Source organism: Camellia sinensis, chromosome 10 (genome assembly GCF_055761805.1).
Source record: "Camellia sinensis isolate YWXY chromosome 10, ASM5576180v1, whole genome shotgun sequence".
NCBI lineage: Eukaryota > Viridiplantae > Streptophyta > Magnoliopsida > Ericales > Theaceae > Camellia > Camellia sinensis.
In genome coordinates, this window is record NC_138970.1 from 136,610,645 (window position 1) to 136,634,926 (window position 24,282).

General features: G+C 44.2%; 1 protein-coding gene across 1 annotated transcript in view; it reads right to left on the bottom strand.

Annotated features, from left to right (window-relative positions):
• Positions 1-4,383: 4,383 nt before the first annotated feature.
• LOC145800718 (uncharacterized) overlaps positions 4,384-24,282 on the bottom strand; it is a 40,090-nt gene continuing 20,191 nt past the window's right edge. Inside the window, exons 5-8 of the mRNA XM_082890447.1 lie at positions 23,107-23,559; positions 22,926-23,024; positions 22,539-22,715; positions 4,384-4,389 (exon numbers count right to left, since the gene is read on the bottom strand). Of these exons, the coding sequence (XP_082746573.1) occupies positions 4,384-4,389; positions 22,539-22,715; positions 22,926-23,024; positions 23,107-23,559 (735 nt within the window). The remainder of the gene's footprint in view (positions 4,390-22,538; positions 22,716-22,925; positions 23,025-23,106; positions 23,560-24,282) is intronic.

A 24,282-nucleotide genomic window follows, 5' to 3' on the forward strand; every position in this document is an offset into this window, starting at 1 on the left:
AACCCTAGCTCCCAAAACCTTGATTTCCTCCACTTTTTTCAACAAATCAACCATGGATCTTGCATCAAGGATGGAGAATAAGAGGAGATCACCACTTTCTACTGAATGGAATTTCGAAATTTTTGAGGTATGTTGGGATTCTATTATGGGGTTTAGAGTATGGTTTATGGGTTATGGACCTAGGGTGCCTAATAAATGGGAAGATTTAAAATTTTATTTGAAATTTGTAGATTTCTTAGAAACCCTAGGTTGATTTTTGATGATAATCCATGATTTGGCCCAAATTGATAGTTGAATCATGAAAGTGGTAGGTTGAATTAGATGTGTTCAAATTTAATTGGAATTTGGTTATGTTTGAAAATTATGTTTAAACTTTGCGATTGAGCTTTGTTAAATGCATTGTGAATTATGTTTTAATAAAGGGGAAATTTGGGGGAAAAGATTTATTGATAATGTGGATGATATAAATTCGATTATGGAATGTCGAAATGGAATTTAAGAATTCCTTTTGAGATATGTTGAATTGTGATGATTATGTGGGATGGTATTGACTATGTTGATATTAATTTTTGTGACCTAAAATGTGAAGTTTTCAAGAATGGGTTTAATCTCAAATCATTTTGCTAAATATTTGTGGGCTTGCTTAATTATTAAATCAAGAGAATGAGTTAATAGGATTTCTTATGGGGATGGGGAAATGTTTGTTTTTTTTTAGTGGAAACACTAGAAATTTAAGGAGTTTTGGGGAATATGGAAATGTTCATAAAAATCCTTTCTTTCTTTGAATAGAAGAGGAATGGGTATAAATTCCATAATGTATTTTGTAAGACTAGTAATCTTTTATATATATATATTGAGTTGGAGAAGCAGGTTTGAAACTTCATGCTGCAAAATATTGTTTGCTCTGTTCTACGTGCTTAACCCTCTAGTATTTCTGGAATTTGTGCTTGATGCCCTTAATGTATAAGTTGTTTACATGTGTAGGGCATAACCTGAGAAGGACAAGCACTCCGTTATAGCACTGTGAGTAGTAGTACCATTATCTGCTTCATACATATAGCTAATGATTGTCATTAACACCTTGTTTATACACGATATGTAATTACGTTATGTTTTGATGTGTGTATATAAAGAAAGGAGGAAAAATGAAGTGTTTTCATTCTTTAAGATTATGGGCCTTTGGCCATATGATGGAAGTAACTACGTTATGAAACAAAGTGCTACACGGGACTAAGTGCTACATTGTGAGTCACCGCTAGAACCCGTGTGAGACACCTCTTGAGTTCATACAAGAATTTACAAGGGCATTCTTAATGCCAATTTGCAAGGGCTTTATGCCACCTTCCAAGGGCTTTATGCTAATGTTTAAGGGCTTTATGCCACCTTTCAAGGTCTTTATGCCACCTTCCAAGGGCTTTATGCCAATGTTTAAGGGCTTATGCCACACCATTCAAGGGCTTTAAGCCAACCATTATGTTCAAGCTGATATGTTTCAAGAAAGGGCCTATAAAGTGAAACAAACTCAAACAAATCATGTGGACTTTGCATTGTATGCTTAAGTATATGTTTTAAAGTTTGGTAAGCATATGTTTAAAGATTGATAAGTATATGTTCTGAAGCTTAGTAAGTATGTGTTTTGAAGCTTAGTAAGTATATGTTTTGAAGCTTGGTAAGTATCTAAAGGCCTTGCGCCACTATGTTAATGGGCTTCGTGCCACCATGATTAAGGGTTTGTGCCACAGTATACAAGGATATTAATCCAAACCATTATATTCAAGCCAATATATTTCAGGATAAGATCTAAGTCTATAATGAATAAGAACAGATTCAGACCCGCATTGTGAATGCTGCATTAGTATATGAAAGTACATGTTTGAAGCTTTGAATACCAGGTTGGAACTTTACTTGGCATTGTAGAATTTCAGAAATTGCATGGTCCGCTCGAGCGGAGACCCATTTTCAGGAACATTTGAAAAGTTGCATTTAGTTCGTATGTCTATCCTCACTTATTTCCAAAGCATATTAGACACAATTTATGGTTCAATAAATATTGAGATGTTACGAATCCATGTGTATTTCTATTATACAATGTTTCAAGTTAAGCAGTATTTTATTTATGTATTACTATTCACTGAGCTTGGCTCACCCTCCGTATGTCTGTTCCTGTAGGTAACCAACTAGGACGTTCGTCCCCTTTTGTCAACCTTTACGAGTCCAGGCACTAAGCGAGATCACTCAGTTTTGTGAAGTTTTGTTAAGACATTGTCTTGTTTTTTTTTTATTACTCATTTAAGGTTAAATGTACATGACTTCAATGTTTTTGCATATGCCCAATCTTAGGGCGGGGGCTGTATATGTATATCTATATGACTGATGCTCACAGTATAATTTTGGCCTGTGACTGGTTATTATAATGTATATGATGCATGTGATCCTGGCATATTAGAGGTAGCTCAATGGAGTTTGTTATTATGTTAAATTTTAGTGCTTCCGCCATGGCCCCATATATTACGTATAGCAGGTTAAGTGTCCGTTTCTGTATGGGTCATGCCCGAACTTTTAGGGGCGAGTTTGGGGCGTGACAGCATGTGTGTGATTGTTGCCATATCAAACATATTTCATGAGGCTAAGCGCTTAAGTGATATACATGTTTGAATGCCAGTGGATAAAGGCCTCTTTACTTAAGTTGGAATAATTTGATTAATGTCAATACAATATTGCTTTTTCAAGTGACATGTATTCAAAACAATTTTCAAACAAACATAAAATAAATGCATTCCAAATTTTATGAATAGGTCTATACTTATGTGCATCACCTAGTAAAGTTAGCCTAATAACTGGAACAAGACCATATAATGTAAATAAAAATCACATCATGATTAGTAGAGGCCGATCTTTGATCGGGTGAGTGGGGTGCTCAATCCATGATCTTTCGCTCTCATACCTAAGTTCCTGAGCTGAGACATTTTGGTGATGACGAATAAGTGGCCTTTGGCACGAGTCACGGGTTTTCTAAATTTTCCAAAAACATTTAAGTGGCGACTCTAAAATCTGGTAAAGCAGTCCATTTTTGGCATTTTGATTCAAAATTGATTTTCCAAAAGAATTGCCAGATTTTGACTCATTTGTGTTTATCTATTTCACATTGCACTTGTGAAATCAGATTCAGAACCACAAGAGTCCGAATTATAGGGCTATCGTATCCGAAAGGAGCACGAAAATCAAGCTACAGGTGACTGTGAGAAGAGCGTGATGTGGTTGCAAATCATAGGTGAGGAGCGAAGTTGAGGTGATGGAGAGGGTGGGCAATGATGGCCAGAGGTGATGAGGATGACTGGTGGGATTAGGGTGGGTTTGGGGAATTAAGGTTAGAAGATTAGAGATGAGGATAAAAATGAAGTTTTATGATTCGAAAAAATTTGAATTTAAAAAAAAAAAAAATGAAAGAGATGAGGGGTCCTAAAGTAAGAGTAAATAGCACCACAGATAATCCATTCATAATATAAGAATTCATATGGTCAGGTGTTGATAAGGGTAAATAGCACCACTCATAATCTATTCCTAATACAAGAATTCACATGATCATGTGTTTCTTGAAATTGTTAAGCAGCTAATATCTTAAGATAATGTTTGGTTTACTGGAAGGAAATGTGTTTGGTTCGGTAGAATAAATGATCATTCCATTAGAGTATCTTCAAGGGATTATTTGAATGAGGCATGTTTGCTATTATAACTAATAACAACTTATTTTAATTACTCAATGAGCTAGCTATTACAATAACTATATTAAAAAAAACCAACCCAACCATTTTACATTGGGTGAATTACACAAAAGCGGTCTTTGGGAAAAAGATGTTAATAGATGAGTGATTTCTTGAAATGAGTTAGACTTTTATCATGTTCATATCTCAACATTAGAGGACTAGAGGGTTCCCACCACATGTCCCATTTTGATGATCCAAAAGGTTTATTTTGTAAGGCCTCTAATGTACATCATCGATGAAAAATTTAGGTTGATCCAATAATTATAACATTTTCGTTTTATCACATATCTCCGAAAAAATGAACGACAAATATACTTTTGAAAATAACCCTCTATTTTTTTGAGACAAACTTGATAAAATAAAAAGATTACGATTATTGAATCAATCTAATTTTTTGGATGATATACATTAGAAACTCTACAAAATGAACGGTTTGAATCATTGAATAGGAATCTATGGTGGATCTCACAAGTGGATCTCATGGGCCCCTTAGTTCTCTCATGTTGAGTTGTGAACATGAGAGAACTTCAACCCTTTCGAAATTTCAATAGTAGTGCATGGCTCATTTCCATTCCACTGTAATCTATATTCATTTATGCTCTCTTTTGTGGGTTCCATTCTAGACCTGCAATGATAATTTGAACTATTCATATTATAAATTTCGTAATGAAGATCATTTGTGTAAACAAAATATTAGGTATTGTGTAGACACCCCATTTTGACCGCCCACAAGACTTGGGCGCTTCATTCCGAACACCCGATGATAAAAAGTTACACTATGCGATCTTTTGAATCTTGAGCAAAGAAATCCGGATTCAAGCTCTAATTCCAACTTTACACCCCATTTTGACCAAAATGTTTTAAACCTTGTCCTTCCCTCCAACTTACACTAGCCATATAACAGTAGCCTAGAAGGCAGCTTTTAGACCCGGCCGTGGGTTTTGGGACCCGGCTGGGTTTCATTGGCGATAGGCAATGTATCTAGCGGGTTTTTTCTAGATGTCCTTTTTTGAAGATATTTCCGACCAAAACACCTCAAATTCTACAAATAGACCCTCTCCCTTCAGAATTTAGGGTTAGAAAAATTCTCAAAAGGCTTTTGAGGTTGTTAGGTGCTTAAAGCATACCCTTTCCTTGCAAAGCTTTTCTTGATCTCAATATCACCTTTAGCTATACATACACAATACATACACCATTAGAGCTTGTTCTTGAAGCTTTTTGCTTAAGTTTCAAACAATATTTCAGATTAAAGGTGTTGGGATTGAAGTTTGATAACAAAGAAGTTACTTCTCTCTTCAAGAGGTAAAGCCTTGCATCCTTTTCATCTACTTCTCTTTTACTCTTTTCCTCTCTTTTCCTTGTTTTGTATACGGTTTTTTAAGTTGTTTTAGGGTTGGAATATGTGATTAAGTATACAAAAAGTGGAGGGATTGGCCACCCTGCTTTAGGCTTGATTACTAGTTGTTAACTCTAGCTTCCCTTCACTTTTTTTCCCTTTGTTGTTTTCTCTTAATTTTAGCATTGTTTTGTGTATGTGTGTGTGTGTGTGTTTGTGGGCTTTTTAATGTCCTAATTAATTTGAATATGGACTACAAGGGTTCTAGTCCTCCCCGTTACATGACTTCTATGATATGACCAAGTTGAATATGTTTTCTTATTTTCTATGCTTTGAATACAATACTTTCACTATTGTAATAGCATAATAGTCCACACAAATTTGGAGTGTTTAGGATATAGCCGTCAATCTGTCTGAGTTGATCGCTTTACTTTTGTTCGTATAGCTTTCCCCAGTGCATTGGAACCTTGTGGTCATGGGAGGTTTAGAGCTTAGCCATCCCACCACAAGTTTGATTAACTAGCTGTAAATCTCTCGCTTTCATGATATTGTTGTTTACCTCGAAGCTAGGTGATAGCTTCCATGTCAAAAGTGTTAAAAAATTCTCTTCTCGATCATTTTCAAAACATGGAAATGGATATCTCATCCTTATTCCATGAATAAAAGAGGAGTTGTCAACGACTTTGACGAGTTGTGTGTTTAAACTTTGATAGTTAGCTTGATTTTTGATTTTTCTCCCTTATTCCCATTGTTGCTCATATAGAGCTCTTTATCAAAAAGTGTTGAAAACTCTCTTCTAGTTCCACTTTGAAGCATGGAAATGGATGTCTCATCTTTATTCCATGAGTAGGAAAAGGAGCTTACAATCATTTTTGAGTTGTTTTATTTGTTTTCTTTTAGTTTTGATTTTGTTCTCTTTGAAGCAAAACAAGAGCCCTTCAACAAAAAATATTAGAAACTCTTTTTCTAGTTCCTTGAGAAGCATGGAAATTGATGTCAACCCATATTCTATGAGTAGAAAGAAAAGTCTCTAATTTCTTTCTTCAATGATGCAACCTCTTGTTTCCAAGGCTTTCACCTAAAATGGTTCTCATTAACCTATTATCTCTAATTCGAGTATGCATTTACCCTTATTCACTATGAGATATAGTAGGTTTGAACCATTTCTTCATTTGAAGTTTTTAGCTTTAATTATCATCATTTGTTAGTTTTTTTTTTTTTCATTTTAGCCGCTTCTATGATCATCGCATACTATCTTGTGACGTTTGATGCTCTGTGAAGCAAGTCTACCTCTCCTTGAGTATCTTCATGATAGGAAGGGATAGAAAGGACAAACATCTTTTGGAAATGCTCTGTCTGCACTGTTATTGTCACAATGCAATCCCGTCCCTAAGATGAGGATCATAACCGGCCAGTAATTATGAGATTACCTATAGCCTCAGACAGAAATCAAATCATGATTAATAATAGGGGGCCAAAAGCGGAATCAAAATGTAAATCATTGTCCAATGAACTGTGCATATATGGCAAAATAAAAACCTTTCACATGTATATATATATATATATATGTATTAACTCACACATCACATAAATAATCAAATAATACATGTCTAGGATCATTCAGAAACTATCATATCATAAACCAAGGATCATTTATAGACATCAGTCAAAGGGACCGAAAGAGAAAACAAAAGTTCAAAAACCTTGGTGTAGACACCCCATTTTTGACCGACCTTAAGACTCAGACGTCACCGATTAAGCGCTTGGTGATGTTGCATAATGTGCTTGTTCAGAAGTTTCAGAGTCGCGGCTGTGAGCCCTGCCTCCGGACTTCCAAACCCTTTTCTGCGCCTTGTCTCGGTTTGCGAACCAGACTCGGTTTTCTCCGTTTCTTTTCCTGAGGGGAGGGAGAGGTCCCGTAGACCATCTCTCAATGTCCGTAGGCTACATTTGGTGGCCGTAGGCCATTTTGCCCATTTCGGAGTCCGGTTCCCGGTTTTCGGAGCCGTCAGGCCGTGTGCCTCGGTTCGGGACCGCTTAACCATCTCCTTTTGCTCCGATTTTTGGCATACATCCTATTTCATCCATTTTGAGGGACACTGAGGGCTGAGAAACCCACTTCGAGGTCAAATACAATTTTCGGTGCTTAACGGCCCATTTCCGGGACCCCGAACTGCGTGTTTTGGCTCCGGAACATTCGTTTTGCAACGGTTTTCGCTCATTTTTGGCAGGTACCTCTGTTTTATCACAGGGAAGGTCACTGAAGGGCGGGAGGCCAGCAATTGTTGCAGCAGCCAGTTATCTCTCCTCCCGAGCCTCCCGGCGCCCGTTTTTCGCACTTCCGGGCTAATGTTGAATACCTTAGAGCTAGCGTTGCCAACTTTCGACCACATATCTGTGATCTACACATCAGAGAGGCCCCTAAAAGTTCATGGCCGGCCATTAAGGTCACCTGACCCTTTTGACCCCTTTCTTCCGGGCTAATGTTGAACCCCTTGGACCTTTTTTCTCGAACTTTGAACCACATATCTGTGATGTACACACCTGAGAGGCCCCTAAAAGTTCATGGCCGGCCAGTAAGTCAACTTGACCCTTTTGACCCCCTCTTTCCGAGCCATTGTTGAACCCCTTGGGCCCACTTTCTTGGAATTTCAATTACATGGTTGTGTTGTACACACATAGGCCTACCTCCCCAATACTTGGCCGGCCAGAAAAGATGGTTGACCCTTTTGACCCCTAGCCGGCCGGCTAGGGGGTGTGGCCGGCCGGCCACCTCCAGCAAAAGTGAGCGGCCGGCCGTGCTCTCCTCACTGTGCCCCTTCCAGCTGTGAGGCAATATCCCCCAGATATTTTCTGTATCCGGGGGATATTTTGGGAGAGAGTTTTGCTCTCCTTTGCACCCCCCTTTTTACACCCCCTTTCTTGACCTTATAACCAGCTGAGGGCCTTCTTCTTGAGGGTTAGAAAATTTGATCTTAAAAGCTCCATAGCCAACTCCATCTTCATCTTCTTCAATTCTTCAAAAACCCTAAGTCCATTAACCTCCATTCCTTCTATACCACCAAGCTCTACCACCACTATCTCATTTCCAGCAGCTAGGAAGGGTTCTTGAAGGCCAAAGGAGCAGCAAATCCATCCAAGAAGCAACCAAAGTCTAGATCTTCAAGGGTAAGTTACACTTTGATCCTTTTGACCCTTTCCTTTGATCTATTTCTAAGCCTCATTTCTTTTTGGTTTCAAGCTTCGGTCCTAACTGAAAAGGGCCATATTTTGAGCTCATCTTCACTTCTCATTAAGGGCTCAACCTTGTTTGAGCCCTCCATAATATACTTGCTTCATTGACCATGTTGTATGTCATGATTTTGTATGCTTTTTTTGACCTATGAGCAATTTATTTTCGAGCATGTTGTAAACTGATATAAGGCTTATTTTGAGCCCCTCTTCAACATTGGAGAAGGGCTCAACATTGTTTGGTGTTTCCATGTGGCACTTGTAGTTCAATCTCTTATTTGGCCCCATTTTTTGTATAAATTGATAGCCCTCTTTGCTTCTGTTTTTGGACCTTGGTCCGAACTGAAAGTGGCCTTATTTTGGCCTATACTTCATGTTTTATTCACACTTTCTTTCTGTTTGGTGATTATTTTGTATACTTCATGCTTTAGCACCTTTTGAGCCTCATTTTGCATCATATTTTTAGCATGTTTGTATACTGATTTTGAGGCTGCCATATACTGTAAATGTTCATATTTTTGGCCCATCTTCAGTGTTGTAGAAGGAAATTTTTCAGTTTGGGTTTATCTTATACCACTTGCTTCATTACCCCTCTTTTGGCCCCTATTCTTGTATGCTATTTTTCCCTTACCTATGCTTGCTGTTTGGCCATGTTTATAACTATGAAAGTGCATTTTTTGGGACTGTCTAGCTTCTGTCTTTGCATTGCATGTCCATATTGTGCATGTTTGGCATGGCTATAGGCCATTTCGAATGCCTAATGTTGCATTTCGGGGCATTTCCTTGCATTTCATGTCATTTCGCTTCATTTCGGGACTGTTTTCCCCCATATTTTGTTGCTGAAATTCCATTGGCATGCTTGCATATCATTTTTGCCATGTTTCATCACATTTTATCATCGCCTCGGTTTGCGTGCCCGTGTGCACGCATTTCGAGGCACTCCATTTTTATCCGACGGCATCCTATGTGAGTGTGGCTGAGGCTCACTCATGTTGGTATAAGCCCATTTGTCATTTCCATGTCATTTCATTAAATTCTTCCATCGCCTTGGTTTGCGTGCCCGTGTGCACGCATTTCGAGGCACTCCTTTTTTATCCGCTGGCATCCTATGTGAGTGTGGCTGAGGCTCACTCATGTTGGTATAAGCCCATTTGTCATTTCCTTCTCATTTTCACCGCATTTATCATCGCTTCGGTTTGCGTGCCCGTGTGCACGCATTTCGAGGCACCTCATTTTTCATCATATCTGCCATCGCCTCGGTTTGCGTGCCCGTGTGCACGTACTTCGAGGCATCTCATTTTCATCATTCTATCATCGCCTCGGTTTGCGTGCCCGTGTGCACGCATTTCGAAGCACTCCATTTTTATCCGACGGCATCCTATGTGAGTGTGGCTGAGGCTCACTCATGTTGGTATAAGCCCATTTGTCATTTCCATGTCATTTCATTAAATTCTGCCATCGCCTTGGTTTGCGTGCCCGTGTGCACGCATTTCGAGGCACTCCTTTTTTATCCGCTGGCATCCCATGTGAGTGTGGCTGAGGCTCACTCATGTTGGTATAAGCCCATTTGTCATTGCCATGTCATTTTAGCATCGCCTCGGTTTGCGTGCCCGTGTGCACGCATTTCGAGGCACTCCATTTTTATCCGACGGCATCCTATGTGAGTGTGGCTGAGGCTCACTCATGTTGGTATAAGCCCATTTGTCATTTCCATATCATTTCATCACATTTTATCATTGCCTCGGTTTGCGTGCCCGTGTGCACGCATTTCGAGGCACTCCTTTTTTATCCGCTGGCATCCTATGTGAGTGTGGCTGAGGCTCACTCATGTTGGTATAAGCCCATTTGTCATTTCCTTCTCATTTTCACCGCATTTATCATCGCTTCGGTTTGCGTGCCCGTGTGCACGCATTTCGAGGCACCTCATTTTTCATCATATCTGTCATCGCCTCGGTTTGCGTGCCCGTGTGCACGTACTTCGAGGCATCTCATTTTCATCATTCTGTCATCGCCCCGGTTTGCGTGCCCGTGTGCACGCATTTCGAGGCACCTCATTTTTAGCATTGTGTATGTTAGGATCGCATCTTAGATACATTTCATGCATATCATGCATATTGCATCGTGTCCGGAATAGGAGTTAGTCCGGGCACGGGAATCGAGGTACATTTCGTACTCCGAGTGACGGAATGTGTCTCAATTCCCCAGTCATCGACACTCCGGATTATCCATGATGGGGTTAGGTTTTAGCTGTAGTTCCATGTGCATTCATCCTATATTGAGTTGTGCATTTCGATTCCTCGGCCATCATGCCTCGGTATGCGCGATTGGTGGCACGAGGATCGAGACATGCATATATTTGTGCAAATACATTGCTATGCCCCTTTCCTGCTCTCTGTTGCAGCAAAACGGAGAATCAGCGACTTTTTGGGACTTGGCACGCATTTCAAGAACAGGTGTAAACAGAGGCTAATTGGGGCATTCCGGTGGATTTCCGCGCAAGACAACCCGGACATGCATCATCCACCAGAAGCAAGGCAGTCCCTGGCTTGCACGCCAGTTTATTTGCTTTCTAGTTAATTCATTAATTAATTAGAATTCTGTAATATTATTTCGGACTGTAATATTCTTTTATTTGGGACTGTAATATTTGGACTGTATATTTATTCGGACCCTCTGAGTGAGGGCACAACTGTAATAAGTGTGCGTGTGTGTGATGTATGTCTTCCAACCCCACGTCTTTCTCCCTTTTATTTATCCGCTTATGATGGTTAGATTAGGGCATGTTTAAATAAATTAGCATTCAGTATGACAGCATGTTTGCATCATTCATCTGTATTGCATGCACCGGGCTCGGCGCACCATACTAACTGCATCGTACTTTCAATTCCAAATTGAATACATGGTAGCTGTAGCATTTCATGCACCATCTTAGAATAGCCGAGCCTACTATAGTTGCATTTTCGCATGTGTTGCATTAGGCATTTCTGTATACTTAGGATCACACATGATTTCTAACATAATTTCTATTTTGGCTTGGAGTACTCGGTGAGTTTTTATGCTTTAGCATCCTTGCATGCGTGTGAGTGTTGCCATGAATAGCATGCTTACCATGAGGCTATGTGCTTACATGACATAACTGCCTGAATGCCTGTGGGTGAAGGTTGGGTTGTTTAAATTGGAATAAATCATCAAATGTTTCAAAGCCTACCTGCGGGTAGCAAACCATTTTCAAAAGCAAACATAGAATGTTTTGTTCCAATTCGGACGACCCGGTCTATATTTATATGCTGTGAGCATCACATAGTAACCTAGGCTAATAAACCGGAATAAGAACTCGCAATGTTTTCAAAAAATTGATATCATGGTTAGTAGAGGCCGGTCTATGACCGGGCGAGCGGGGGTGCTCACGAAGTGACCTTCCCCAATCGTACCCAAGTTCCCGAGCCGAGGCAACTTTGGTGATGACGGACACGTGGCCTTTTGGCACCGAGTCAGGGTTTCCTAAATTTCCCAAAATAAAATATTTAGGTGGCGACTCTGTATCTGGCGAAGCAGTCCATGTTTGGCACTTCTTTCAAAAATCAGTTTTCCTAAAACGATTTGCCGGATTTGGACTCTTTGGTTCAGACTTAGAACCGTGACATTTTGAGAGTCCGAGCTGTAGTGACCCTAAATGAACAGAACGGGACCTAAACCCTCCCGGGGCGTTCGGGGGACGTCTACAGTTTCTGGCGACTCTGCTGGGGATTTAGAGAACTTGACTCGAACTCATGATATCTGTTTTTGACTACACTTGTGTGTTTCTTTGCATTGCATTTGCATTTGGTGCGCCTAGGACACCGTGTTTGCCATCTGCTATTCCTGAACGGTTTGCCGGAGGCTTGTCTTGTCAAGGCATGACCACAAGGCTGACCGGTTGTGGGCTCTGCCAGTATGGGAACACAAACCCCGGTTTCGCCGGGGCACCCTCTTTGACCATTCGACCTAGTGCATATTCGGATCCATAGTGACTATTCCAAATTAGGACAGGTTGCTTGCCCGTTTATAGGTTGTTTGAAACCGCTGCGTGCATAGTGAAACCCTAGCTCCTGACAAAATAGGACAGGGAAACCCTACCCCAACATAGGGGTGTTTTAGCTCTCACTTATCTGTTATGTGCTTTAGAGTGCGTCTCTACAAGAATGCATGTATCGGTATATGAGTTTGGGCATCAGGCCTGCGGGCATCGGTTCAGAATTGTCAGCATCAAGCCTGCGGGCATCAGATCAGTATATGAGTATTGAATATCGAGCCTGCGGGCATCAGTTCAGTATTGACAGTATCAGGCCTACGGGCATCAGTTCAGCATTGTCAACATCAGGCCTGCGGGCATCAGTTTTGTATTACGGGTATCAAGCCTGCGGGCATCAGCCAGTATCTGAGGATTATTCATCTGCGGATTTCAGATTCTGTTTTAGGGAACGATGATACAGGGATGATAATCAGTGTTTGAGGACAGTGTATATTTCAGCTTATTGACTGTGTGTTGATTATGCCCGACTATGTGTCTTGCATTTTTATTTTAAGCTGTTATGCTGCCCGTTTATCTGTTTATTTATTTCCTTTTCGCTTTATTTATCTTTTGCTAGGGGTCAGTTTTAGCACGATTGCTTCCGACCCAACAGGCATTCCCCAAGCACCTTGGACACGAGGTCGTCGACTCCACCGATCAGAGGATCTAATAGACGGACAGCCAGTGTTCTATTCTCTACCCCCTGTTATCAGAAGGAAGCCGAAAAGGCGCAGTGTGTCAGAACAGAGGTTGTCAGGGCAGTGGGTTACTCCATCAGAGGACTATAGGACTGAGGTATCAATTACTATTGCAGAAATAGACATACCAGTTAGACAGATGGAGCAACCGAATACATCGGGGATAGAGGCTCTAATGCGCCAGATGCAGGAAAGCATGAAACAGATGCACGATGATGCCGCCCGTCAAGCGGAATTCTCCAAACAATAGGCCACAGTCATGGCCCAACAGGCTGAGTTGATTACTAGACTGCAACAACAGAGTACAGCATCTGCTTCACACCAAATCCCTCCTCCAGCAGGAGCCCCATTACCCGAGAAGGCTCCTGTTATTCAGGACGTCCCTCCCAACACCCCGAATACTGTACCGGCTGTCCAAATTTTGCAAGAGGACACAAGTCTTCCAACGGGGCCTGTCCCGCCCCCAATTCCACCACAACTGTCCAAGGCTCATACATCCAATCACCCGGACTCTCCATCCGAGGACGAGGTTGATCCTACGGCTCTGAAATTGAGCAAATTGGAGAAACTCTTTAAGAAATCCCAAGGGGCTAAGGCTATGCCGGATATCGGAGATGGATATACCGAGGAGGCCGTGACACTCCCCGATAGGTTCAAAATGCCACAAATAGACCGTTTTGACGGGACTGGTGACCCCATGGTTCATATCCGACTGTTTGCGGATGTCTTGCGGCCAATGGGCCTTACACGACAACAGAAGCTCTCATTATTCGGCCGAACCCTGTCAGGTGTGGCCTCCCATTGGTACGCAAGATTATCGGATGAGGTGAAGAAAAACTGGGATGAGATGGCTGAGGCCTTTGTCACACAATATTCATATAACACACAGATCGAGATCACAACCCGCGATCTTGAAACGACGAGGCAAGAGCCCAAGGAATCTTTCTCGGACTTTGTGATCCGATGGAGGGCAAAGGCGTCGACGATGACTCTAAGGCCCACTGACAGAGATCAAATTCGGATGATTGTGCGCAATCTCCACCCCAAGTTAATGCAAAGAATGATTGTGGTCCCCTTCCCTACTTTCGCAGATTTACATGATATGGGGGTGCAAATAGAAGATGCTATGAGGCAAGGACTGCTTGACCAGGACAGAGAACAACCAAGGAGGACCTTCAATCGCAACAACAACGCAGGCCCGAGCGGCGCTGCAAATACGAGAGCCTCGGAAGTTGGTATGGTCACCACCACTCCCCCTCCCCCTCCAAGACCCACGACTGCCACACCATTCTCCGGCGCGTCCGGAAGCAACTCACAAAACAGCCGATTCCAACCCCGAGGCCAAAGAACCTTTACTCCACTATATATGCCTCTGACCAAAGTCCTAGGAATACTGATCAGAAAGAATCATTTGAAACCCCTGGAACCAAAGCCATTACCAAATCCACTTCCCCCCTCATATGACTCGTCAAAATACTGTGCATACCACCAACAACACGGTCATGACACCGACCGTTGTTACAGACTGCGTCATGAAATCCAAGATCTTATTGACAAACAGGTGATCGCACCTCCCGACCAACCCAATGTTACGACCAACCCTCTCCCATCACATAACCAAGCTCCTCCTCCCAAAAGAATTAACTTTATCCAGACTGGGGTCGCATCTTACGATCCTAGCATTTACATTACTCCCACCCACCTACCCAAGCCAGAGGTGCTCCTCCCCGATTGCACTGACTTCTTGTGCATGGTGGACACCTCCAAAACCCAACCAGAACCGATGGTGGTGACCGTCGAAGGCAGGACAGGGCAGATTTTGGGAGAGACCGAGTCTGTTGAATCTGGGACTGGGCAGAGTTTTGCTGAGAGGGCTTATGATCCAAGCAAGTACATCCTATCAACGAGCCGAACTAGGCTAAGTGTAAAATTTCCCGAGACAGGAGAACTATGCATGATCCGAGGGGAGGGATCTGAGTTATGGGCAGATGAGCTGACAACCGTAGAAGAGGACTTTGCTAACTTACAATTTCTCGATGATCAGGAGCAGGAAGATGCGTCCATTAACTGGAATGATTATGAGGGATCAGAGGAGGCCACGGGATGGCTCGAAGATCAACCGGATGCAGTGGGGGAAGCTCAACCAAAACAGAGCCCGGCAGGGGCAGAAATATCAGTTGTGGCCGGAACGGCCGAAAATCAAGTTGTACCGCCGGAGAGCGCCGGTGTTAAGAATTCCGCTCAGAACATGGGCATTACGGATGTAGGAACTATTGAACAAACAGCTGTACTGACGCAGTTGGAACAGGGAAAGTTTGAGGAAGTTGAGAGAGCCAGAAAGGCAAAAGGCCCTGAGGGGACCGAAAGTTCTGTGCGCACAAAGACAAGCAATGCTGCGAGCGTATGGACAGAGAGCACTGAGAGTGCGAGTGGACCGGAGCCAGACAGGTGTCTGTTGGCTGCCAGTGGAATGTGGTGGGAAGATGACGATTTGTGTCTTGCCCACACCGATGAGGACTGGGGGAATAACCAACCGGATGATACTTGGTATCTGGATGAAGTGGACCATATGACAAGAAGTGGGCGGTACTTCAAGCCCCCACACCTAGACCAACCCGAAGCATCCGGGAAAGACAGAGAAGTAGAGAGACAGAAGGAGAAGCAAATCGAAGACGAGGCTGTGTTGAAACAATTAAAGAAAATACAAGCAGACATCTCCATCTGGGGACTGCTAATGGCATCACGAGTGCACAGGGAAGCTGTCCTATCTGCCATGGACAAGTCGAAACTTTCTATAGACACCACGCCTGAACAGCTGGTTGGGCTGATTTTTCCGGGAGGAGGTTCCCCGGCATTAACTTTTTCAGACAAAGAGCTACCGCCTGAGGGCGCAAATCATAATAAGCCTCTCTACATCTCTGTGGAATGTAGAGATAAGTGGATACCGGTGGTACTTGTTGATACCGGGTCTGCGATTAACGTCTGCCCGACCAGAACGGCATATGCAATCGGGTTGAAGCCCGTAGATTTCGTCCCAACCACCCAAGTGATCAGGGCATATGACAATACCAGCAGAGAGGTGATGGGGACTGTTAAAATTCAAACTAAGGTTGGTCCAGGACAACACAGTATCGAATTTCATATTTTGGACGTTCCCGCAACCTTTAACTTACTTTTGGGGCGACCGTGGTTGCACCAGGTCAAAGCAGTCTCTTCCACCCTTCATCAAATGCTGAAATACCCTCACGGGAAAGGGGTAGCAATCGTTTTTGGAAATTCATCGATCCATCCCCCGCCAGAGGTGTCTACACCCGTCTTGGAGATCGAACACGGCACGGAGGATGTGTTTTTGTCGGGGTTCACTTTGGCCGAAGCTCAAGTAGTGCAGAATGTCATGGCTGCGAATGAGGGCATGTATGTTAGTGCACAATCCATATACCTCATGAACAAGTTGAAGCATACCCCTGGGATGGGATTAGGGAGAAGCGGCCGGAAAGGCGTCTCAGTATTGGCCGAAGTGCCACACAACCCCCACGCCTTTGGACTGGGTTATCTGCCCACCAAGGAAGATTGGGTGAGGAAAGGGAAAGAAATGGCCGGAAGGGCCAGAGCAAAGAAGGCCGGGAAGCCATTTGATTTAATGCACAGGCCCATCTGGGGTACCCTAAACGGACGTTTCGTCCGGGAGGGGGAAGATTTTCCGTTCTGCGGCTTCCCGGAGCCATGGCTAAACGCAAAGGGGAAGCGCGTGCCTGGTTTTGAAATCTTCTTCGACATACAATTATCTGGGGATGACGTTGCCGAGGCGCAGACAGACCCACCAACCGAGGTTGAGCAATGTAAAGCAGTGGATCCCGAGAGTACAGAGCTGGAAATGGGGGTAGCACTGGCAAGTCTACTATCAGATCCTCCGATCAGCCAAGAGTGCTTGGGGGATAACTCTTCGGTTTCTGTGATTGGAGATGAAATAGCTGCAGGCTTTCCAGCGCCGATCTTGGATGCATCTATCGCACCTTCTCTCATCTGGCAATATGAAGAAGGCTTTTTATCTAGCAGTTCCGGGTCAGGTAGTGAGCCGGAATCTGATTCTGCCGAATCTTCTGCGTCGGAATCAGATTCCAGCTCGACTGAGTCTGAGTCCAGTATTCCTGGGAGTGATAACCCGGATACCACAGTCCTGTCTAGGTCGTCTTTTTCATTTTCTTTTGAGTCTGTTGTAACAGAGGAATCTGACGGCTTGGAAGTATTTAATGAGAATGATGTGGATGTGGTTTCCGAGTATTTTTCTGTGCCTTTGATTTATTGCTTAAATCAGGATTTTCAAAATTTTGATGGAAACAGCGAGGAAGAAATTCCCCCAGTTTTGCAACGATTAATCGATCAAGAGCAGGAAAGATTTGTTAAACCTTTAATCGATGAAATCACTTCTGTGAATATTGGTACTGAGAAGGACCCGCGGCTGGTCCAGATCGGGTCCACGTTGCCTTCAGAGGAGCGCGAGCGCTTAGTCGCTTTATTAAAGGATTTCAAAGATGTTTTCGCGTGGTCCTATGAAGACATGCCTGGAATCGATCCTGAGATTGTACAGCACCGGATCCCTCTTGATCCAGAGGCCCGCCCTGTCAAACAGAAACTCAGAAGGATTCGCCCGGACTGGGCCCTCAAGATTAAGGAAGAGGTCACCAAACAAATTGACGCAGGGTTCCTGTTGGTATCTGAATATCCAACTTGGTTGGCCAACATAGTCCCAGTGCCAAAGAAGGACGGCAGAATTCGGGTCTGTGTAGACTTCAGGGATTTGAACAAGGCCAGTCCGAAGGACGACTTCCCCTTGCCGCACATCGATGAATTGGTAGATTTCACGGCAGGACACGCCTTGCTTTCGTTTATGGATGGTTTCTCAGGCTACAATCAGATAGTGATGGCACCCGAAGACCGAGAGAAGACTGCGTTCACTACCCCGTGGGGTACATATTGTTATCGAGTGATGCCATTCGGGTTGAAAAATGCTGGAGCTACGTATCAACGGGCAGCAACTACAATATTACATGATATGATCCATAAGGAGGTCGAAGTGTACGTGGACGACATGATTGTCAAGTCCAAAGATAGAGAGGGCCACTACACCGCCTTACAAAAATTCTTTCAGAGGATCAAAGAGTTTCGGCTGCGACTGAACCCCCAGAAATGCACGTTTGGTGTTACAGCAGGGAAGATGTTAGGGTTTCTGATCACACAAAGGGGCATCGAGGTCGACCCTTCCAAAATCAAGGCCATCTTAGAAATGCCACCACCAAGGACTGAAAAGGAGGTGCGAGGCTTTCTGGGTAAAGTGCAATTCATAAGGCGGTTTATTTCTAAACTAACCTTGACTTGTGAACCACTTTTTGGTCTCCTGAAGAAAGGAAAGAAATTCCAATGGGACGGCCGATGTCAAGCAGCTTTTGAGCAGATCAAAAAGTATCTACAGAACCCACCCGTGTTGTCACCGCCAGAGTCAGGGAGACCGTTGATACTGTACCTTTCGGCAACTGAGACCACCATGGGCTGCATGCTCGCGCAGGAGTCAGAAGACAAAGTGGAAAGGGCCATATACTATCTGAGCAAAAAGATGCTAGATTACGAAACCCGCTATACACCGCTGGAAAAGGCTTGCTTGGCCTTGGTATGGGCAACCAGGAAGCTGCGGCACTACCTGTTAGCTCACTCTGTAATGTTGGTTTCGCGGTTGGATCCCATCAAATATCTTTTCGAGAAACCAGCACTTACGGGTAGGCTAGCTCGATGGCTGCTGTTGCTCTCCGAATTTGATTTGAAGTATGTAACGCGCAAGTCAGTAAAAGGCAGAGCGGTAGCGGAGTTCCTTGCCGACCACCCGGTTGAGGGGGATGAAGCGGTTGAGTATCTATTCCCAGATGAAGCCATTCTGCACGTTGAAGATGAAACCTGGACAATGTACTTTGACGGAGCGTCAAACCAGTATGGGTATGGGATAGGGGTGTTGCTGATAGCGCCTGATGATTCCCGTATTCCTTTAGCATTCAAGCTCCGGTTCAAAGTTTCCAACAATGAAGCAGAGTATGAGGCATGTATTGCTGGTCTGGAAGCAGCCCTGGAACTAGGGGCAAGACGAGTGGACGTCATTGGGGACTCGAACCTTGTTGTGTCTCAAGCAAAAGGAGATTGGAAGGTCAAAGAGGAAAGGATGATAATCTACCACCAAACCTTGGATTTGTTAATTCCTCGGTTTGAGAAGCTAAATTTCACCCACCTCGTAAGAGAGAACAACAGGTTTGCAGATTCATTAGCAACTCTATCTTCTATGATAGACATCCCGTCCGGAGTCCGGATGCGTCCAGTTATTATCGATCAGAAGTTTGCGCCGGCATATGAGTCGATTTCCGCCATAGATAAGGTTCAAGACGGCAACCCCTGGTATTATGACATCTGGAACTTCTTGGAAAAGGAGGCATATCCACCGGGGGCAAATGCCAAGGATAAGAGGGCTGTCCGAAGAATGGCTGCTCAGTTCATTATCTGCGGGAAAAATTTGTACAAAAGGGGCCATCTGGGAATGCATAAGCTCTGTGTAGAAGCTGAAGAGTCAAAACGCCTGATGGAAGCCATCCACGGGGGGGAGTGCGGTGCACACATGAATGGAGTAATGCTGGCCAGAAAAATCCTCAGACAGGGCTACTACTGGTCAACCATGGAGGAGGATTGCATTGGTTTTGTTCGGCGATGCCACAAATGTCAAATTCATGCAAATCGCATGAACATCCCACCGTCAAAACTATATAACATGACTTTGCCGTGGCCTTTTTCAGTCTGGGGAATTGATGTGATCGGAGCTGTTACCCCGAAGGGGTCAAACGGGCATGAGTTTATCCTGGTAGCGATAGATTACTTTACAAAGTGGGTCGAGGCCCAATCATACGCAGTGTTGAAGGCGTCGCATGTCGCAAAGTTCATCAGGAATAACATCATCTGTCGCTACGGGGTGCCAAACGAAATAATTTCAGACAATGGCTCCCACTTCAAGAAAGAAGTGATAGACTTGTTGGAGAAATACAATGTGGCTTTCCATAAGTCCTCTACATACAGGCCGCAGACCAACGGAGCGGTTGAGGCCGCCAACAAGAATATCAAGCATATACTACAGAAGATGGTGGAAACCTATCGGGATTGGCCAGACAAGCTGCCATTTGCTCTGTGGGGCTACAGGACTTCAATCAGAACTTCTACTGGAGCAACTCCATATTCATTGGTCTATGGAATGGAGGCTGTTCTACCCATTGAGATTGAGGTCCCATCGTTACGAGTATTGGCTGAATGATAGATAGCCGAAGCAGATTGGCAGCAAAGCAGATTCGAAGAACTCATGCTCTTTGATGAAAGAAGACTGAAAGCACTGTACCACATCCAAGGCTATCAACGCAGAATCGCCCGGGCTTTCAACAAGAAAGTTAAGTCCAGGAATCTGAAAGAAGGAGATTTGGTGCTCAAAGACAACCGAGCTCCCATCCACGACCCAAGGGGCAAGTTCAAACCCAATTGGACTGGTCCTTATATCATCAAGGCTATCTGGTCAGGTGGAGCTGTGGTTCTGATGGATCTAGATGGCTTGGAGTTCTCACAACCGATCAATATGGACAAGTTGAAGAAATACTATCCTTGAGAGGCTCGCTAGGCCGAAAACCCGAAAGGGCGACCTAGGCAAGATTCAGAGCACAAAAAATTAGAAAATATAAAAACTGAGCTCGTAAGGTTGAAAACCCGCAAAGGGCGGCCTTGGCAAAAGTTAGAGCGCAAAAGGAGAGTGAAAATACTCGAGCAAACCTAAGCCTGAACTACGTAAGACTTGATTCTCATCTTTGGGATACGTAGGCAGCTTCGCCTTGAAGTTCAGTCATAAACTTTTCCCCGATCAACTTTGTCCATTTCGATCATCTCAGTCATCTTTATCCATCAGCATTTATCATGATCTCCGGTACAGTGCTGTTCAAACTAGGGGCAACTTTCCGTTGCCAAGACGGTGCAAAGTTACTCAGACAAGGGGCAACTTTCCGTTGCTTTGGAGTGCCGCATTGTTCTTCAAACTAGGGGCAACTTTCCAGTTGCAGGGATCTGGGGTTGTGCATTTCAGTGACAGATTTTCGGCGTGTCCAATTCTGATCCACATCGAAAATAGTTTTGAAAAGTTTTAATAAGAGTTGACTTTGTTCAAATCAATCTTTTTACGACTAAGACCATTTTTGGACCAAAAGTGGAAAATTTTCAGTACCATGACTTTCAATTTCATTGATTTCAAAATAAAGTTCTCCTGCTCTTGCATTACAATCGGGGTTGCTTATTTTAGTACATTCATAAAGAAAACTTGAAAATGCTAAATAAGCAATAAATTTGGGGTATAGTTGAATCAAGTATCTCTGTGTCCCCTCCCGGAGCTGGACGGAGCATCTGATGCCAAGCTAGGCCCAACTTGTGCTTCCTCATTGAGCCAATCCACACATTCATCTGACAAAGTGCAACTGAAGGTTGAAGCAAGGACCAGAAGCTCTCTAGTCCTCCATGCCGTGGCATATCTCTGGCCGGCCAGCTTCTAGGGATGGCTGGCAATGTTGCAGTGTGTCTCCTCGGCCCTGTCTTGCTCTTCGAAGGAGAACTCCAAGCATTACCATACAACAGGAAAGCCGAAGGCCTTCATTTCAGACGCGTTCCGATGCCCAGATCGTCAGAAGTACACCTTTTGTTGTTGAGTTTTGCTTATCGAGTTGTTGTACTTTGCTTATCGAGTTGTTTGTCGAGCGGACGTGTTTTGTGTTTTTGAGTCATTGCTCTCTGTTTAAGCAAATTTTGTTAGAGTTTTGTTTGTTTGCATTGTTGCATTTTGCTTATCGAGTTGTAAACTTGCTAAAGATTCTGTTATATCTTAGTAAGTTGAGTTGTTTAGTTTGTTGCGTCGGTTCACTACCTGACTTGGTGATTACAATGCGCATTACCATTCCATTTCTTTTTTTTGTGCAAAGTAAATGATGCGATACGATGCTAAAAGTTCAAAATACAAACACCCTTCCAAAAGCTATTTCATTTCATCATGCATTACAACAAATAAAGGTACAAGTTTTACAAAAATAAAACTGCCTAACAATGTGCAAAGTGCTACAAACTACTAGTAAAAAGAAAAATAAAGCATGGAAATAGCAGCATCAAAATCCTCGGGAGCGGGAACGAGAAGCACGCCTAGTCCTCTTTTGCGGGACAACCTCCACACCATCGTCAGAGTCGGAGCTGTCATCCTCAGGATCCTCCTCAGCCTCGCCTCTGTTCCCCGAGCCAAAACCGGAGCCTCCCTCCTCAACAGATGTCTCGAACTGGCGGTCGGTAGCCTCCTCCTCCTCCTCCTCCTCCTCCTCATCAGGCTCCACCTCCACGACATGAGCCCTGCGCCTGCGGACCGATCCTCCTCGAGCTCCTCGATAAGGCCTAGATGGCCCGGCTCCTCGGGAAGGCCGAGATGGCCCCTCCCCCTGATAAGGCCCGGATGGCCCAGCTCCCTGATAAGGCCCGGATGGCCCAGCTCCCCAATGAGGCCCAGGTGGCCTGGCCTGCGGCTGACCGGACCATGTAGGCATCTGAAAACAAGGAGTTTAAATCAAATACATCAGTCCAAATATGTACATCGGATACAGATACGAGCAAAAGCTACATGAAGTGGGTGCGTGTAAATACAGTGTACAAGTGAGGTGTGTGTCAGATGTGCTCTACACAAGTAGTCTATCAATGCAGTAGAAATCAGCATGTCATCAGAAGTATGATAAATGCCAGGAAAAACTGAAGGGTACCTGAATGCCCGCAACAGACAACTGTGCCTCCCTGCGTAGGACCATGCCCTCGAGTGTGGCCACCAGCTCAACCATCTCCTCCATGTACCCTCGCGATGGCTGCAAAAATGATTTCATAATCATCAGTGAACAAATGAGTATCTAAACATCTGAAATGATGAATGACGAAAGTGGAGCGTACCGGCGGTGAGTCCGGATCAATGGCATATCGATCACTGGGCATCCGAGGCTCTAGTGGAACTGGAATCGGAGAGCTAGTCCCATACCGCCACGCCATCAACTCAGTAGGCATATCTGGCCATCCCAGATGAGGATGAATCGACGGGTTCGGAGGAAACGGTCTACTCCCACCTCTAGATGCGCCAGCCCTGCTAGAAGAAGGGATGTCTGTAGCCCGAGCCTGAGCCTGATCCGAGGATGACATACCGGCAGGTCTCATCATCGGAATACGAGCCTCTGTCAATGGAGGCATCAAATATATGTGACGATAGGTGGCGTAGTCCCCCTCCGCAACATATAACAAAGCATCGCTGCCTAGCATGGCGCCGACTACCTCTGAGTAAGAGAGCCTGTCAGCGGTCCGCATACTAGCCGGAGGTACCGCGGGAACATCCTGGGAAAGATACCCCCGTACCTGGCACAGAAGGCGCTCCCCCAGGAACCAGACTCTGCCGACTGGCCCTTCGAGCAGGACCCTATACCGGGAGATGCCTGATGCTCCGGTATACTGAAGTAAGAGATCATCACCCAGGGGTGCCCAAGGCTGCCAAGTAATCTGCGGATGATAAATGTATAAACCAATCAGAAAACGAGGATATATAGAGCAAGTCAAAGATGAAAATAAAAAGAACTGAAAGTTCTGAAGTACCTCTGAGTGTCGCACAGTGTCGAAGTACTGTCGCAGGCGAACCAGGGTCTCTCGAGGCCTCGCCCGGTGCGGGCCCTCAAATATCAATGAATATGGGGTCACAGGAATCCCCACCACCTCCAGCACTGGGGCTAACGATGGGAAATATACATAAGCCCATAGCTGAGAAAAGCAGTGCAGAATGTAAGTACGAAATGCTAAGAGCAAAATGCAGACTGTAAAGGTGCGCTGTGTGTGCAAGGTACAAGTAATGAAGAGCACAAATGTAAATCGAGAGGACAGAAAGTACCTCCCAGGCTCTCCAGTAGCCGCCAAGCAAATCGCCCCGCCCGCGGGAGGTCGCGCTCATGTAAAAATAAAGGGTAGCCAGACCGGCGCCGCCCCAATCATATCTATGGACCTGTGATAGGTCAACCAGAGCGCTCAACAAATATAGCCCAATGGTGTTCCCTCTGTCGGCGAACAGGGTAGTCCCGAAGAGGAACATCA